Here is a 19,153-nt window from a genome sequence, read left to right as displayed (position 1 = left end):
TACCCACAAATCTCCCTTTCAGGAGAACATGCCCCACCCTGTTAAACCATGTTAAAACGTGCAGACCTTCTCTTGTAAACTAGGCATTAGAACCATAGCACCCGGTGTATTTGCAAAACAAAACAAAAGCTTGTGCTTGAATTAAACACCTTGTTAGTCTTCAAGGTGCCACAGGGCTCCTGCATATTTTTCTGCTGTGACAAACATTGCTGTCCCCCCTGAATTTATGATTGTGAGCCAAGCACAGGTTTTTAAATTAACCACGGCTAATAATGTGAAAGCCTAGTTAAGATAAGGAAGGAAGGAAGGGGAGAAATTTGTTTATTTATTTATTTATTTATTTATTGGGCTTCTAGGACGCACCTCTCCAAAACAGTCTTATCATAATTAAAACCCCCATGCAATAAAATATAATATAAATAAATCCTAAAATTAATCAGTTTAAAATTAATCAGACTAAGAACACACTCGGTCATTCCCCCCCCCCCCAACAAGCCTCGGTGGGACTCCAGTTTCCCAACCAGGCTTGGATGGAGGCAGTGAGGTCGTGGGGGGGCGTTCTGTTGGTAAAGAGTGCAGCCCTTGGCCTCAACCATAGGCCTGGTGGAAGAGTGCCATTTTGCAGGCCTTTTGGAACTTTGACAGTTCCATAAGTGTCAGACGCACAGGAAACTCACAACAAAACTTATTCAAAAGAAAAGAGTTTTATTGATTAGCACTATACGCATTGGACTGAAAGTCAAATCTGACCTGAGGCCAGATTTGCCCCAGCTTATCAATACATTTCTCCCGCCCAAAACTTGACAGTTCCCAAGGAGGGGGGTAGGAGAGAAAAGACATGTGTGTTAAAACAACAGGATTCCATTCTCCCAGCCTTGAGAGAGGTGACAACAACCCTGTGAGCCCACAACAAGATAAAGGTTAACATAACATCACTACTCTACTTTATAGCTTACAAACTACAAGGCCAGGGCAAGCAGGCGCCAGGCCCAATCAAGCAGTATAACTGACATGGAGGAACTCAGGCTAATTTATGACAGAGATTCTACAATCCTGACATCCCTCCGCATTAAAACTATCTCACTCCCCCACCTAGCCGGCATCCACCGGGCGAGGACAATCAGGGAATGCTCGATGGAAAGCCCGGAGAAGGCGGGGTGCCTTCATATTCCCAGCCTCAACCCACTCCTTGTCCCCAGAGGGAAAATCTTTCCAATCGACCAAATACTGGAGGCGACCCTTATGCATACGAGAGTCTAAAATTTGGTTAACTTCATAGTGGGTGTCTTTGTCGATGTATATCGGCACAGGCGTAGCTGGAGGAGGGTGCCATTCATCCGGGACGGGAGCTCTCCGCAGCAGGCTGGAATGAAAAACCGGATGCACATTCCTATAAGTCTTTGGTAAAGCAAGTTCCACAGTTACAGCATTTATTAGTTTAACCACTTTAAATGGGCCCACATATTTTGGGCCAAGCTTCTTGGATTTTTGTTGACACCGCAAATTCTTTGTGGACAAATAGGCCAGATCTCCCACTTTCCATTCTGGTGCAGGTACCCTTTTTTTATCTGCCTGGGCTTTATAGGCTTGTTTCGCTCCTTTGAGGCTGGCAATTATATCCGGCCACCCTGCACTGATGGTTGCTGCCCACTTATTAATGTCAGGGGCTTCGGTGGAGCTAAGTTCCCAAGTGGGTGCTGCCACTAAATCAGTCCCATACACCACCTTGAAGGGGGATACCCCTGTTGAGGCGTGGGCCCCATTGTTATAGGCAAATTCCGCGAGTGGCAATAAGGAAACCCAGTCATCTTGCTGATGATTGATAAAGCAGCGTAAGTATTGCTCCAAGATCTGGTTGACTCTCTCGGTCTGGCCATTTGACTCGGGGTGATAGCCTGAGGTGAGGGCTTGTTCTATGCCTAACAACTTCAGGAGCTCCCGCCAGAACTTGGCAACGAACTGGGGGCCCCGATCCGTCAGGACACGTGTCGGGATCCCGTGCAGACGTACCACGTGGTTTATAAACATTGAAGCCAATTTGGCTGCAGTAGGCAAGGCCGTGCACGGGATAAAATGAGCCTGCTTTGAAAAAGCGTCCACTACCACCCAAATGACGGTCTTCCCCTGACTGGGAGGTAAGTCCGTAATAAAATCCATAGTGACATCCGTCCAAGGCCGAGAGGGGGTGGGCTGGGGCTGCAACAGCCCTTTTTTCTTTCCTCCAGCAGGTTTTGAGGCGACACAAATGGGGCACCCCTGCACATACTTTTCCACATCCTTGCGCAGAGAGGGCCACCAATACTGTCTCCTGACCAGGTGCAGAGTTTTCACAAACCCAAAATGTCCAGCTGTTTTCGCATCGTGACAAAGTTTTAAAACCTCTCCCCTGGCCGCAGCCGGGACAAAAAGCCTCTCGCCTTTGAAAAAGAGCCCCCCCTTCTCAGTCAGATCGGGGCGGAGGGAGTAAAATTCCGAGTCCTGTGACAACTCCTTCTGGACCCAACCCCCTGGAATGGGCGTTACCGACTTCGTGTGGCTGCGCGTCACCGCGGCCATCCCCAGTTGGGCGGGGGTAAAAACTGTATCCACCAATGGGTCTCGTTTGCTGTTGTACTGGGGCAGGCGCGACAAGGCGTCTGCCAGAAAGTTCATTTTGCCAGGTAGATGTTTAAGGGAGAAGTTAAAACGAGCGAAAAACTCCGCCCATCTCATCTGCTTTGCCGAAAGCGAGCGGGGCTGCTTGAGCGCCTGGAGGTTTTTATGATCCGTCCAGACCACAAATGGCACTGTGGACCCCTCTAACCAATGCCTCCAAGTGGAAAGAGCCAATTTGACTGCAGCCGCTTCCTTCTCCCAAATGGCCCAGTTTCGTTCCGCCCCAGAAAATTTCTTTGAAAGATAGGCCAGCGGGTGCAATTTCCCATCCTCCCCCTCTTGGAGGATCACGGCCCCCATTGCCACGTCCGAGGAATCTATTTGCACGGTGAATTGCCTAGTTGGGTCAGCATGGGCCAGCACCGGTTCGGACGTAAACAACAATTTCAGTCTGTCAAACGCGTCCTGGCATGGGGGAGTCCAATGGAGAGGCGCCCCCGGACGGTTCGCTGTCTTTCCCCCTTGTTTGGTTTTCAACAAATCAGTAAGAGGCAACGCCACTTTGGCAAAATTGGGGATAAAGGTTCTATAAAAATTAGCGAACCCCAAGAAACTTTGTAATTGCCTCCTAGTACGAGGGGGTTCCCACGCCAACAGGTCCCGCAATTTGCCCGGGTCCATTTCAATCCCAGCCTGGGAGACCCGGAAGCCCAGAAACTCCACCGCATCTTGGTGGAACTCGCATTTTGACAGTTTGGCAAACAACTGGTGCTCCCGCAAGCGGCGGAGCACTTCACGGACCAGGTTAGCATGACTCTCAACATTTTCTGAATACACAAGAATATCATCAATATAAACCAACACCCCTTGGTACAATAAATCATGCATAATTTCATTAATCATATTCATGAACACGCCCGGAGCGCCGGCGAGGCCGAACGGCATTACAGTGTACTCAAACTGCCCCAGGGGAGTGTTAAAGGCTGTCAAATATTCGTGTCCCTTCTTTATTCGGACCCGGTAATAGGCCTCCCTTAAATCCAGTTTCGTGAAGATTCGCGCCTTCCCCAAGTGGCCCAATAAGTCCTTTATCAGGGGGAGCGGGTAGGCGTTGCATGTGGAGACTGCGTTCAAACCCCGGTAGTCGGTGCACAAGCGCAGTGAACCGTCTTTCTTTTTCACAAAGAGGACCGGGGCCGCCAAGGACGATGTGGCCGGTCTAATAAAGCCCCTCGCCAAGTTTTTATCCAAAAATTCCCTGAGCTCCGCCATTTCCCGCGGGCTCATGGAATAAAGTTTGGCTTTGGGGAGGGGTTCCCCCTTCTTCAATTCAATTGCACAGTCAGTTTTACGATGGGGGGGGGAGTTGGTTGCACTCCACCTCCGCGAACACATCAGCAAAGTCCCGATACTCGGGAGGGAGCGCTGCCCCCCCGGATCCCAATGCAGCCACAACCCCCGAGCTCGGGGGGCTCCGCGGCCGAGCGTGCTGCTCGCAAGCGGGAGAGGTGAATTCCACAGTCCCTTCTTTCCATTTCACTAGGGGGTCATGTTCCTTCAGCCAATCCAATCCCAACACGCAAGGGAAGGCAGAGTGAGGGGCTACCAAAGGTTGGATTTGCTCCCAATGTTTTTTTATGTCCAAGTCCATTGGGCGCGTTTTTGCCGTGGCTTCCCCTCCGGGGGCACACTTCCCATCTAATTGGGTGATTGGCAAGGGTTCTCTCAGCGGCACCTTTCCCACCCCCAAAGTCTCGGCCAGCGCCGGGCTCACTAAGGATTGGGTGCACCCCGAGTCCACGATACATCGGACACCCACTGTTTTCCCCGACTTGGGGTTGGAGAGATTGGCGGGTAAGAGCAGCAAGGGGGAATCACTCACCGCGCGTTTGCCCCTGTTGGCGGCCTGCTGGCGGGGCGCCTTTACAGCAGACCGTCCTCGTTTCCCGACTGTGCCTCAGCTTGATCCTCGTCCTCCAGCCCGCTGCTTTCCTCCGAGTCGTCCACTGCCGGTACGGCAGCCACTGGCACCAGAAGAGACTTGACACTTTTCTTCGGAGCGGCTTTCTTGGCGGGCTGAGCTTTCGGTGGGGGGCTGCTCGCGGCCCTCGGGGTCGATCCCGCTTTTGACGGGCATTGTGCGAGAAAATGCCCCGCTTGGCCGCAGCCCAAGCACAGCCCTTTCGCCATGCGCCGGGTGCGCTCAGTCGGCTCCAGCTTCGCTCGGGGCTTGACTTTCGCCGGGGTGGAAGTCTTCGCCACGGTTTTACCTGCCAGGACCTGAACCATCGAGGCCCGCTCCAATCGATTTTCCATCTCTCCAGCCAATTGGACCCACCCGTCGACTGTAAGCAGGTCTTCCAAAAGGAGGCATTTGTCAGCCAGAGTAGGATTGAGGCCCCCCACAAACGCCAGTACGCGTTGGGGTTCGGTCCAGTCCGGCACCGAAGACGCCAGCTCCTTAAATTCCCTGGCATACTCAACCACTGACAATTTTCCTTGCCGGTGAGCTCTGAGTTTCTTCTCTGCGGTCTCCCGTTCGAACGGCTCCACGTACATCTGGCGCATGGCCCGCAGGAAATGGTTGTAGTTACGGATGGCTTGGGGATGGTAACGGTACAAGTCCACGAACCATTTGGCAGCCTTGCCTTCTAGGGCTTCCCCCACAAAGCGCACCCGCTCGGGGTCGTCATGGAAAGTAAAACCCATGTCCATCATGTAGGCCTGGAGATGCACCAGGAACGTAGGAAAATCTGCGGGGTTCCCCGAAAACTTAGCCTTGAATTTATAGGTGCTCCGCATCTCCACTCCACGGAGGTGGGGGGGTAGGCGTCCTGGGCCCCAATCCGCTGGCGCCGGGGCTGGGACCAGGGGTCTTGCACCACGGCCGATGCCTCGTCCTCTTCCCGCCGCCGCTCTCGCTCGATCTGCCACCCTCGCCGCCTCTGCTGCCCGCGCGGCCGCCGCCGCTGCTTCTCGTGCCGCTGCTGCTGCTGCCGCCTCGGCTCCCGCAACGTCCGCCGCCGCCGCCGCCGCTGCTGCCGCCGCCGCTGCTTCATCGTCTCCATCCGCGCCGTCGCCTCCGGCTCCGTCGCCGCCAGCGCCGCCCGCGTCCTCTCGCTCCTCGTCTTCGTTTTCCCTTTCCCTCTGCGCTCTCGCTCGAGCCGCCGCCTCCGCCTCGATCTCCAGCTGCGCTCTGGCCCTGGCCACCGCTTCAACATCCGCTGCAGCTTGCGTATCCGCCATGCCGTGCTCCCGCAGGGCAAGCCCACCGCTTGCTCTTGGCCCACTGGTATCTTGCGCACCACCACCGAGCACTTCCTTCAACAGGCGTTGTGTCCGGCGTTTCTCCTCCGGATCCAGCCGACCCGAAAGGTCCTGCAGCCAGTTGGTCACCCTGTCCAGCTTGTACTGCAAGTCCTGCGTCTCACCCACAGGCTCCAGTCCGTAGCTAGGCAGTGCCAGGTGCTCCGGCCACAATTCGTCCCCAGTAGGGCGGTCGTACTTTGACAATCGCCTACGCTGGGTGACGTGTCGTTCCAAAAATTCCTCGGGCCCCGGGGTTGTCCCCGAGACTGCCCTCAGCATGCCCGAGCTGTACGGCCCTGCACCAGCGCCGTCGCCCTGGGAAAGGTCCCAATCCAGGCCCTCTCCCTGCTCAGAAAAAGTATGTCCCTCGCCCTGCATTTTTGCAGGTGAAAGGAGTTGTGAGATTTGACTTGATGTCAGACGCACAGGAAACTCACAACAAAACTTATTCAAAAGAAAAGAGTTTTATTGATTAGCACTATACGCATTGGACTGAAAGTCAAATCTGACCTGAGGCCAGATTTGCCCCAGCTTATCAATACATTTCTCCCGCCCAAAACTTGACAGTTCCCAAGGAGGGGGGTAGGAGAGAAAAGACATGTGTGTTAAAACAACAGGATTCCATTCTCCCAGCCTTGAGAGAGGTGACAACAACCCTGTGAGCCCACAACAAGATAAAGGTTAACATAACATCACTACTCTACTTTATAGCTTACAAACTACAAGGCCAGGGCAAGCAGGCGCCAGGCCCAATCAAGCAGTATAACTGACATGGAGGAACTCAGGCTAATTTATGACAGAGATTCTACAATCCTGACAATAAGGGCCCAGGTCTTTGCTGGTAGCTCATTCCGCCAGGCTGGAGCCATGGCCAAAAAGTCCCTGGCTTTGGTCAAGGCCAGGGGTAGTCAAACTGCGGCCCTCCAGATGTCCATGGACTACAATTCCCAGAAGCCCCTGCCAGCATTCACTGGCAGGGGCTTCTAGGAGTTGTAGTTCATGGACATCTGGAGAGCCGCAGTTTGACTACTCCTGGTCAAGGTCAATCATACTTCCCTGGGGCCAAGTTGGAATTTGCTGAGTGAAGTGCTTTTTGGGGAGGGATGTATTCACTCTGGAGAGATGGGTAGTGAGGGAGGAGATACGTACTCCTGATTGGCTGTCAGTTTGCAAACCAGTCAATATATTTAAAGCTGTCCACTGTTTCTGTGTGTGCTGCATCAGCCTCCCCCAGCCTCTTTCTTAACCCTCCTGTTCTAGTTCCATAGATTTAGCCAGCAGTGGGAAAGCCTGAGGTCAAAGAATTCCCCACCCCATCCCGATACCTGATGGTGGCATGATAGAACCATCAGTGCCCTTGGTGTGCACATACTACTGTCCTCACTGCTGACCAGCTTCAGCCCTTTTCATCCTGCTTCACCCATTGCAGCCTTCATTGCCAAGGGCCAAGAGAGCCGAGAGCATCCTGGTGGGCAGAGTTCTGAATCTCCGAGAGACAGGGGTGTGTTGCCGCAAGCCGCAAGATTGGTTGCGGCACAGGGTCCATCCCTCTGCTTCAATCTTCCGATGGAAGGATAAGTTCAGAGAAGAAGATGGGGCTTGGGCGGAATTCCCAGAGGTTGAGTGACCTTTTGGGTTTTGGTTCCAGCTACAAAAGCCATCGTACTAATTCAGTTCATAATATGCAGAACAATTAATGGCACAGCACATTTGGGGTAAGGAACAGTACAAGGGCTCTAAATAAATCGGTTAATCAGGGGGAATGGATTCTTGATACAAAGCCAGACATAAAGATCAAAATAGTCGCTACCAAAGCCCAGCATCAAACTCCACCAGCACCTATCGCTACATCATGGTTTTCTCCCCAACGGGGACCTTAAAGCAGCTTCCAACAGCAGAAGAAATATCCATGAACAGATCTTATAAAGGAGAATTCAAACACCCTCACAACTCAAAGTGTCTCTAATCCACTGGGACAAGGCTTACCTCTTGGGGGAGGAAGTTCTGTAGTTGAGGGCAACTGCGGGAAAGACCCTTTGCTAGTCCCTGCCAGCCAGTTTGATGCAGATTCCCACAGGAAAGTCCCACCCGTCTCTGTTAAGGCTCAGGCAGGTTGAAATAGATGGAGGTAATTTCTTTAGACCCCAGCTACTTAGAATTTTATAAGTCAACACCAGTATCTTGAATTGGACCTAGAAACAACCCAGAACCCAGTGTGACTGGTCAAGCAGCGAGTCCCAGTTAGTATTTTAGCACTACCTAGTAGTCCAGGTTATGCACCAACTAAATTATCTGAGCCTTCTTCTAAGGCACCCATGTGTGACGGTAGTCTAGTCCACATGTTACTGCCTTTGGCATGGTCGCAACCAAGTCAGCTTTTATTAAGGAATGTCACATCTGTTGTAAAAAGGCACCTCTTGTAGACAGACATTCGGGAGTACCCCCCAGCAGCACACTTGCTCTTGAGGCTAATCCCAACAAGAAAAGGTGCAACACATTTTTTGTATCTCATCTATTTCCAGCCCACAACACTTTTGTCTGTCTAAATTAAGTTCTTAAAAGGCAGGCACTTCTTTACAAAGTGATGTTTATTGTCTATCAGGGCAGCCAAGGCAGTTTCTTTGTCGTAACCAAATCAGAATCCAGACTGAAACCATTTTCTCTCAAGAGCATCTAGGATTGCTTAACCACCATTCTTTCCAGCATTTTCCAGGTCACCACGTTAAAACCAGAATACATTTTGCACTTGTGTGTTTGAGGAATTGCCTGGAAAACTGAAAATAAGCCCTTCGGTTCCAAGTTGGTAGCTTCTGCTGCAGTCCCGCAAATTAGATGCATGTGCATTGGAGTCAAAATATATCGTCATGCCAAGTCTTAATGATAAAATTTTGCTAGGATAGCCTCAGGTTTAAATGCTTCTCTACAAAACCATTAGTAATAAAGGCTTCTATTCTTCCCCTACTTTTTTTGTTCGTTTGTTTTAATATTGAGAAGCATCCACCGTGTAATGGCTCCACCTGCCATCTGAAATGATACGGTCTAGCAAGACCTGCACTGTGTGACTGTTCTCATGATGTGTTTTTGCTCCCAGTCCGGCCTTTGAAGATTACTTCATGGTCCCTTGTGGCAGGAGAACACTCCAGTTGAACCAGTACTATCCCTTTGTAATATTCTCCCTCCTGCTTCAAAATGAAAACCGACCACACAGCCCAGCTGGTGTTCCTCCAGGTTCCCCGTCGCACCTCATATATTGTGCCTGCTGGGTACGCTCACTTTCGGACAGAAATGTTCTTTGTACATCCTCACCCCCACCCCACCCCTCCAGGGAAGCAATTCATGGCGGTTCTTTGCTAAACATCTAACGCCCTTGTCCACTGGTTGGTTCTTGGGATCTCACTCGCACAAAGGCTGCTCGTATTGTTTGGAGTCAGAAAAGGCATACAAAGACTCACAGAAGGCAATTTGATTGATTATAGACTGCCTACAATAGTGAGAAGAGCCTCTTGTGGCGCAGAGTAGTAAGGCAGCAGAGATGCAGTCTGAAAGCTCTGCCCATGAGGCTGGGAGTTCAGTCCCAGCAGCCGGCTCAAGGTTGACTCAGCCTTCCATCCTTCCGAGGTCGGTAAAATGAGTATCCAGCTTGCTGGGGGGTAAACGGTAATGATTGGGGAAGGCACTGGCAAACCACCCCGTATTGAGTCTGCCATGAAAATGCTAGAGGGCGTCATCCCAAAGGTCAGACATGACTCGGTGCTTGCACAGGGGATACCTTTACCTTTTTACAATAGTGAGCCAGAGAAGTTTAGGTGTGATAGAGAGGCTTAAGATAGTAGCATATCTTAAGTGTTTGGGGGCTTTGGAAGCCACCACCGCCATCCTTTTCTTGCACGCATGTGCATTTTTTTAGACATGACACCTACTCAGCCAAGTTTTATTCTGTTCCTCCAGCAGATAGATGGAGGGCGGGTGGGATGGGAGCGAGAAAGGTAATTGGGTTTCACTTCCTGGAGTAGCCGTTCCATAACCCTGTCAGACAGGAATTATTTCTGCCCAGCACTTGTAATCTCTGCTGTACAAATCTTTCTTTCTCCCTGACAACGTGGTAGTCACGCTGTCAGCACACTGGAATTAAGAGTCAGTTGAGTCTCTCTTCTCTCAGCTGCCAAACAGCTTAAGCATTTCCCCCAAGGGAAAACCTAGTCAGGGTCTGTCCTCAAGGTGCTTACTCAGAAATTGCGGTTTTGGGACTAGTGGTGTTAATTTTCATAGTCTTTCATTGGAGACTGTTTTGGGGAATTGGGATTGGGGTTTGCAGCCCTATAAGGAACTATAGAATTGAACACCCAATCAAGCATAGCATTTACTGAGCCAGTATCTTTCTCTGAGGTGGGAATTTATTTTTGCTAAGTTTTAGGTCAGTTTATGAAAACTCTTTGGCTCTTTCCATTTCAAATGTGGTTCGTTCTATTTAAGCAGTGTTCCATGCAAGGGTATCATCTGCTCTCTTTCCTGAGGCAACAAATAATTCCATTTCAAGGATGCTTTTTTCCCCACAGAAAACAAAAGGGAAGGTTCTATTTGTATGAAAACGTTTTGTTCTTTTGAAACGCTAAGACACACTAAAATGTAAATATTTAGTCCTTTTTTTATCAACTTGCCATTACTTCAGGCAGTCTTAATCTGACATATATATATATAACTCCCTTTGTATAAATAATACAAACTTCAAAGTGGGGTTGAAAAGAACCTTTGGTCTGATTTTTTCATATTATTCCTGAATCATTTTAGAATTATAACTCACGTATATTATATGAACAGTGAGAACTCATGAGGTGATAATCTTATTGCTCTTATTCTTCCTTTTCCTCCTCCTGGCAGTGCCTGTAGCTTCGCCCCTTTCTCTCTATCTCTCCCACCTACGTTACCTACATTCTCTGTTTCCCCCCCTCACTGCTTCCACCTGCCCCGCTTTACCTGTTTCTCCATTATTTTGTTTTTCCTTTTTGCTCCTCCTGCAGCTTTGCCTTCTCTTCCTCCTTTTACCTTTCTCTCTCTTTCTCTCTCTCCTTCCCCTTGATTCCTATCACATGTTGACTAATTGAGGCCTGAAATCCTATCACTATTGGTTGGGGATTGTTTAGCAACTTTCGAAATGGCCACTCAGGTCTCATAATACAGTCTTGCAAGATCTCAGCTGACATTCAGCTATTAAAGCTACAGAGATTGCTTATGTTAACTTTCCAGGGTTGGCTTTTTTTATAAAGATTTCAGAGTTTTCTACACATCTGGGGCTTCTCTCCCCATCTGTTGATTTTTTAAAAACCTGTACTATCCGCCATGGTTCAAAATAAACTAGGCTTACCAGGTGTCCTCATTTTAGAGGACATATCCTCTTTTTTTGTGTGTCCATCCTCTTTTGGATTTTTTTTTTATTATTATGAATATGTCCTCTTTTGGGGTTGGAAAGTTAGGAATATTTCTAGTTAATAGCTTAAATTATAGAGGTATTTAAAGTGAGGCTTGTCACAATGATCTCTTGTAATCAGTTGGGAAACATGTCCTCCTTTTTGGTTTTCAAAATATGATAACCCTAAATGAATATTATATGATATGTAGTATTGTATTGTTACTAAAACAGAATCATAGAGCTTAAAGGGGTCATAAAGGCCATCTAGTCCAACCCCGTGCTCAGTGCAGGATCAGCCTACATCCAGGATAAGGATCTGTCCAGCTTCTGCTTGAAAACTGCCTGTGAGGAAAAGCTCATTACCTTCTTAGGAAGTCCATTCAACTGTGAACTTTGAACTACTCTGTGAAAAAAAAATCCTGCTATCTAGCCAGTATTGTTCTACATGTAGTTTAGACCCATTACTGCGGGCCCTACCCTCTGCTGCCAATAGGAACCGTTCCCTACACTCCTCTAAGTGATAAACTTTGAGATGTTCCCTCTCAGCCTCTTCTTCTCCAGGCTGAACCTTCTCAAGTCTCTCAGCCTTTCCTCATAGGGCTTGGCCCCCAGGCCCCAGATCGTCCCTGTTGCTCTCCTCTGCACTTTCTCAATGAATGTGAATGTGTATAATGCATATACTGCTCCATTTTATGTAAATTAAATTGCCCTGCTGTTTTTCACTCTTCCACGTCACAGGTATATATTTTGCGCCAGTGGCTGATGGTTTGCAAGATTTTAAAGACTATATTGAAAACCTTCCTTTGAGTGATGACCCAGAAATTTTTGGGATGCATGAAAATGCCAATTTAGCTTTCCAGGTTTGTGAACTTCCATATAAAATATGTGTTTTAATCCAATTAGGTTACTTTTAAAAAAAATGTTAAGGCTCAACTTGATTTAATGGCAGTAGTTTGTTGAACAGAAATAACAAGGAGTAATTGCTAAGTAGCCCACTGACGTCTACTCAAGATGTATTCATCCCTGCAAAGAGTACCGGAAGAATTCTCTCTCATTTAACATTGTTTTCTAACCAGCCGCAGCTTAAGGACTTGCCATATGATTTATTCAAAGTCTGCTGTTTATCAATAGTATCTTTAGCTGTTCACAGACCCATGGGCTTTACCATACTGATTAAGGAGAGAACAGTGTCAAAGCTTCACTGACAGCCTGCTCAAACCAAATTAATTCCTATTTGCTATCTACTAGAGTCTCCCCGAAGAAAACCTGCGCATGTCTTGGGTTTAATGTTTAATGAAGGCCGTGAAAATGCATACGTGTCGTTACCATTCCCACAGTTAGAAGTTTCCGTACACAAAGCGGAGTTCTATTGTTACTGTGTTAGAATTGTACAGAGACCCCATTTGACATACCCCATGGTCCTGGCTCAGAAATCTGGTGAATTAGCTGATAAATACAGAGACCTGCAAATTGCACCACTTCCTCGGATGTGCTGAAAATTTTAGCATCAACAGTTATCCTCCTCCCAAAACTCCCTGCCTTGCTCACCATTAAAAAAAGAAAGGGCCTGGTCTGGTTAAGGCCAAGTGCGCCTTTCAGGGGCAGGGATCACCAGTGGGCTGGAATTTGCTGAATGAAGAACTCTTGGGGGGGCATACTTGGAGAGGTGGTCCCTCAGGTATACAGGCCCGACTGTGCAAGGCCATGAAGATTAAATCCAACACCTTAAACCTGATTCGAACTCCATCAGTAACCAGTACCGTTACCACCACTATTAGTGCTACAATGTTTTGTCTACAATACTGATTTCAGGAACCAAAGCAAACTTTCCAGAGCATTTCTTATCACTAAATGTTACAAAACTGAAATTGATTGCATGTACACCAGTAACCATATTTTCCATACTGGCATGTTGGAAAAGGTATATTTTAAAAGCCAAAGGTTATATTCTGTGATTCCTTTCTACTAAGTTGAGGAGACTATCTCCAAGAGAATGCACGCAAACACATGAAGCTGCTTTGTGCTAAGTCAGACCTTTGCTCTGTCAGGGTCTGTATTCTGTTCTCTGGCTGCCAGTGGCTCTTTAGGGTCAAAGTCCTTCACATAACCTACAACCAGGCCATTTTAACTGGAGATAGTGATGACTGAATCTGGGACCTCCTTCTAGTGAAACAGACGTTTTACCACTGAGCCATGGCCCTACCCCTTCCCCTTGCACAGGCAGAGGAAGCTTCTTCCATCAGAGTAAGACACCTTAGCATGCCGTGCAGGCTCCAAGCTCATGTGTGAACTATGTGCATTATGTCGAATCCAACCCTCAGTCCATCAAGGTCAGTATTGTCTACTCAGATAGGCAGCAGCTTTCCATGGAGGTCTCTCACATCATCTACTAACTGGCCTTTTCAACTTGAGATGCTGGGGTCTGAACCACGGACCTTCTGCATGCCAAGCAGATGCTCTGAGCTGTGGCCCCTTCCAAGGACTATTTTGTTTCTGTTTGGTTTTGGCCAAGGAGAAGGACTGTTTTTTGTTTGTTTGATTTTCATGATAGCATTGCCTTTTCTGCCTATAGTAGAGTACTCTCTACGAACCAGACTTAAGGAAGCAATAAACGTAACCCTCAACATCATAAAGAGGGAGACTGGCCTAACCCCAAAAAGCCTCCCATAAAATGCACGTCCTTTAATAAACCGTGGCCCTCGAGAACTAGATGCAGAAATTCTTATCATCAGTTTTTAAGGTAATTACTTAAAATCATTAAATTTTAACTCTGTCCTCTTAATGTTATAGCTCCATTTATCGTAGAATGTTTAATGAACTAAGTTAAAAATATGCAGAGGGGCAATTGCCTGTTTCTTCCCCAAAAAACACATTAAAACCGATTGTTAACTTTGTACAGATTGATGGGAACTATTAACCACTATTTCTGTTCACTTCCACATTTCTATATTGAATCAAGAATAGAAACAAGAGCCAAGATTCATTCTCCTGTTGCTATGCTTGCACTTTTACTAGGGGCAAATTTCCCAGGGGAGGGTGGGATTCCGAGGCTTTTAACATTATTCAATTCTGTGATGATACAGAATAACCTGTTACTGGCCATAATCGCTTCAAAGTAAAAGTCTTCCTCAAATTAAAATGTGGGATGTTCTCATTTTTTAAAAAAGAAAACTTTAGACATATCCATAAATGTAAATCATTATTTTGAACAAGTCATCTTCAAAAAGTTAATAGATTCCATGATCAGTTGGGGGGGGGGGAAATCAACATATGATTTGTTTCCTCCTCTCTTTCTTGCAGCGTAAAGAGACACATACCTTGATTACGACCATACTTGAAGTACAGCCTCGTTCAACTGCGCAAGGATCAGGAAAAAGCAACGATGAGATTGTCCAAGAGCTGGCGAGCACAATCCTGACCAAAATTCCTGGTATGGAAAGCAATATTAACATACGTTTCTTACCATCACTGGCAGATAGTTAAATAGATGTCCTTGATTCCTTCGACAAAGAAATAATACTTGTTAGAATTATAGGATGAGTCAGTCCCATGCGCAGACATTCCTTAAACCATTGGTCTGCGTCTGCTGGGCCAAGAAGGAGAAACTGATGCTGTTGTTGCTTGTTGCTTGTTTAAGATATTAGACCAGGGGTAGTCAAACTGCGGCCCTCCAGATGTCCATGGACTACAATTCCCAGGAGCCCCCTGCCAGCATTTGCTGGCAGGGGGCTCTTGGGAATTGTAGTCCATGGACATCTGGAGGGCCGCAGTTTGACTACCCCTGTATTAGACCATGGAGGAGTCCCTGAAATACATTTCAGGCTTCGGGGAGCCCCAGAACTAGGCTGGAAGTGCCTCTCTGCCATGCCCAATGAGGCCTGGGGAAAAGAAAGAAGGTGGTTTGAAGCAGCAGTAGGCATCCAGGCTCCGCCCTCTTTCCCAAGCACGGTAACCACATGAGAACACCACCCCCAGGTCAATGGAAACAGGTGTTTCCCTGCTTTCACGAATACCAGGAATAGTTTGTGGCAGAGCCCATTAAGGCAGGATATAGGGGAAGGGCCAGGGACCCCCGGTGAGCTGTTATGGAGCCCCAGGAAGGCCTGACTGGAAATTCCTGTGTTAGAGCAACACTGGCATAAGAATGCGAAACAAATCCAATATGGCATGTTGGAGGCCTCAGCAGTAGCAAATGCATCTTTCTTTTCCACTAAACCGCCCAGAGCCGTAAAGAATAGGCGGTATAAAAATCCAAATAAATAAAATATAAAATAAATAAAGTTGAATCTTGCTCTGCAAAACTTTTCAGACTCCTTCGGGCTCTTTCAGTACCCAGGGTTGACCTGGTTGTGACCCACTGATTAAAGAACTATTGTGTCTGTGGCTTTCTGTTATCTGCAGTGAGAATAGTCCGTGTATAATTTATTCAGATTGTAACCCTTAGATTATTGAGTATTCTTGGCTGAATGAAGTACATGGACTTTTTGTGTGAAAAATTAATTCAGTGGCTGAGACCAGATGGCACATTCTAACCTCCACACCTGTTACGGCTCGTGGGCTTTTACAAAAACGGACTCTGTCAGTTTGTGACACCTTTGCAAGATTCTGAGCTGATAAAGGTTCCTTCCACGCAGGTTATCTGCCCCGATTTCAATGCTATGGGAACGTGGGTCCACTCCCAGCTTCTCCCTAGCATCATGGTGCATTTGTACACCTCCAGGACTTTCTTTTCATATCTACTTTTCGCCAAAGTTTTGGAAAAAATTGCATTGAAACCTGAATGGCTGCTGTGTGAGTGGGTATATTTGGATTTTCTGTCCTACATAACAGCTGTGTTCCCTGACCTTGAACTTTTTTTTCCCAATTGGTACTAGAATATGGCTGTAATGCAACACCATCATAACTATAGGTGTAGCAAGTTCTCTGAATTCCGAGCTAGCATTTTTTAAAGTTGGTCTCTCTTTCTTTTGAGGCAATCTAAGGAAAAGCTGTATGCTCATGAGGGGAGGGGCTAAAGACTTCAAAAAATGAAAGCTGGGGAATTTAGAGAACCTGTCACTACAATGGTATATCAGTATAACAATATTCTCGTGCCAATTTTTTAAACTGAAAGCCTTGTTGGTCCAGTGGTTGGTGGTGGCCACTTCTAGAAGATTGAGGCAGAGAAACTGGGGAGACCTCCCTTATGGAAGCTCAGTTGCTACTGTGCCTTCAGCTACATCATCAGTGAGGAATCCTCAAAGTCCTGATTTGGTGTAGAAGACACCAAAACTCTCAATCACTCTCCAGTTTAGGTACCAATCTGAGGATGTTCCCTGGACCAAGGGTGCCAGAATCATCTCTTTGTCAGATTTCTATGAATCATTTCTGTTTTGTCTTCCTGACCGAAGTGGGTAGGATACGTGGGCTTGTGAAAGCCGTCATTTGTGGTCTTGATCCTCCTTGTTCGTCACTGTGCTAAGACTGAGATTTCCCCTGACAAGGAAAATTACTACATTATTTGTTCAGGGTTGTTTTCCTAGATGATGACCTGCATCTTGTAGAGCTCTTTCTAAATTGCAAAGTAATGCAGCAAGGATGGTAGCAGAGCAGCTTCGGGCATATCTAGATGATGCTTCTTCCCTTGACCCTCCTCAGCATGCATTTTGACCCAGTTTCATGGCACTAGTAAATTACCTCAGTCTACAAATAGATAACAATTTCCCTTTTTTAATGTTGTTAGATATATCCGCTGTATTTGACCCAGTTGTTTATTCTGCCTTATTGCCTCATTAGGACATGGTTTTGGAATACACTCTCTGTTAGTTTCAGTCTTCTCTGTTAGAATAATAACAAAGAGTTTCCTTGGTGGTTATTTTGTGGTTTTCCCCAGAGCAGGTTAATGTCTTTATGATACCATTATGGTTTTGGAGCACTGTGTCATCAGTATGCTCATAAAACCCAGGTGTTCCCAGATCAGTCCTTGGTGTCATTGCAGGTGTTAGCCAATAGACAGATGGCTTTTATTCAACATCCTGGAAACTCACAGAAGCATTCTCCCCCTCCTAAAATCTCAGGGTTTTTTTTAATGATGTCAAAGGTATCATCAATCCATCTTCACCAACACATACTGTACAAAATTAAAATTGTCCACCCTCATGGCAATGTGAGGAGGCTATTTGATTGATGGATATCTTCCCCCTTTCCCGTGTTTTCTCTGAATGCATTTTGTGGCAGGTCTTTTCAAACTTTTTGAAAAGAAACAGAACTCAGAAACAGTATGTAGAGCACTTTATTGCTTAATCAGCAGTGGAGGGAAAGTTGTTTAGCAGCCAATCACAGCCTTCGCCTGCAGTTTGGTAAAGGATGCGATGAAGTGGTGCTCATTCTGTGATTCTGTGATTCTCATTATCCAGAGAGGTAGCCATGCTAGTCTCCTGTAGCCAGAAGGATGGCATGTACTGGGAGCTTGTTAACCATAGGCATCAGAAGGGTATCCTCCTTACAGTCCTCCTGTTGTCTGAAAGGGCCATGCATGGATTTTGGCTGCACATACCCTGTTCGCCAAATCCCAGATTTCAGAGTCTGCTTCATGTGTACCAAACTCAGATCTGCATATTGCCTCTTTCAAACAACATGGCAACCACTATAGTGCTTGCCAACCTTCTGATTGCTGCAGTCATAACAACAGAAGAGCCCTGAAGTTTATTTTGGCACATTAACTTCTAATAAATTCATTGTAGACTGCCACAGTCTTATTTCAGCAAGTGCACGAAGTGTTACATTTAGTTACCTAAAGTTAGTAACAGCAGAAGAGCTGAAGTGGGAGTTCTTACAATCGGAGGGCAGATCTACTTTCCACGTTCTTAGGTACATTTCATGAAATGAAAATGAAATCCAGTCCAAAGGAGTCAACTGTTCGGTCATAATGGGTATAGTCCACTCCCAACTCTTCGTGAATTAATAAAGCAGGGTGAATCTGAATAGTGTATATAAGCCAATTATATTTTTCATAAACTAAGCATCCCAAGGCCATATTGTCTGATATTATTAAAACCGTGTGTGAATTCCAATTTATAGGCTTCTGCTGAAATATTGTAGTCTCGCAATGAATGGCCAGGGGGGTTGAAATGAAACCTCATAGGTTTCTGAGTGTTTTATTTATGTGTTTTTGAAATCTTAGCCTTCCTTTCCTCCCCCCAAAGGCTTAGAGCAGATGACGAATTTTAAAAGCATATAAGTTTTGTAACAACTACTTTAAAATCACATTAATTTAAAACGAGCTTCCTAACAGCGCATCCTTTGAAAAGTAGTTGCAGTATAGACCCCAAATGGCTAGGACTGAGGATGAGGTCCCCGCAGCCCAATTTTCCTGCAGTGGGTAACCAGGAATCCTTGTTTTGTAGCTCTAAAGGTAAAGGTATCCCCTGTGCAAGCACCGGGTCATGTCTGACCCTTGGGGTGACGCCCTCTAGCGTTTTCATGGCAGACTCAATAAGGGGTGGTTTGCCAGTGCCTTCCCCAGTCATTACCGTTTACCCCCCAGCAAGCTGGGTACTCATTTTACTGACCTCGGAAGGATGGAAGGCTGAGTCAACCTTGAGCCAGCTGCTGGGATTGAACTCCCAGCCTCATGGGCAGAGCTTCAGACTGCATGTCTGCTGCCTTACCGCTCTGTGCCACAAGAGGCTCTAGAGTACGACTAAAAGACGCTTGGTTGAAGCGGTTGTCAGCATCGCCTTCGACAATACTGTCAGCATTATTTCTGGATGCTCTTTCATTTGTTAGGAAATTACAGCCAAGGAAACTCAAGGGGATGTCAGGATATCCTGACAATTGGGCAGCGGGAAAAGACAAAGCTAA

The 19,153-nt window shown here is 47.0% G+C and overlaps 1 protein-coding gene across 2 annotated transcripts in view; it reads left to right on the top strand.

Annotated features, from left to right (window-relative positions):
* DNAH6 (dynein axonemal heavy chain 6) overlaps positions 1 to 19,153 on the top strand; it is a 212,847-nt gene that overhangs the window by 176,516 nt on the left and 17,178 nt on the right. For both annotated transcript variants that reach the window (XM_077345452.1, XM_077345451.1), the window contains exons 70-71: positions 12,050 to 12,171; positions 14,612 to 14,741. In XM_077345452.1, the coding sequence (XP_077201567.1) occupies positions 12,050 to 12,171; positions 14,612 to 14,741 (252 nt within the window). The remainder of the gene's footprint in view (positions 1 to 12,049; positions 12,172 to 14,611; positions 14,742 to 19,153) is intronic.

This window comes from Paroedura picta, chromosome 7 (assembly GCF_049243985.1).
Source record: "Paroedura picta isolate Pp20150507F chromosome 7, Ppicta_v3.0, whole genome shotgun sequence".
Classification (NCBI taxonomy): domain Eukaryota; kingdom Metazoa; phylum Chordata; class Lepidosauria; order Squamata; family Gekkonidae; genus Paroedura; species Paroedura picta.
Note: the sequence above shows the minus strand (reverse complement) of the source record. Positions and strands in the feature narration are given on the sequence as shown.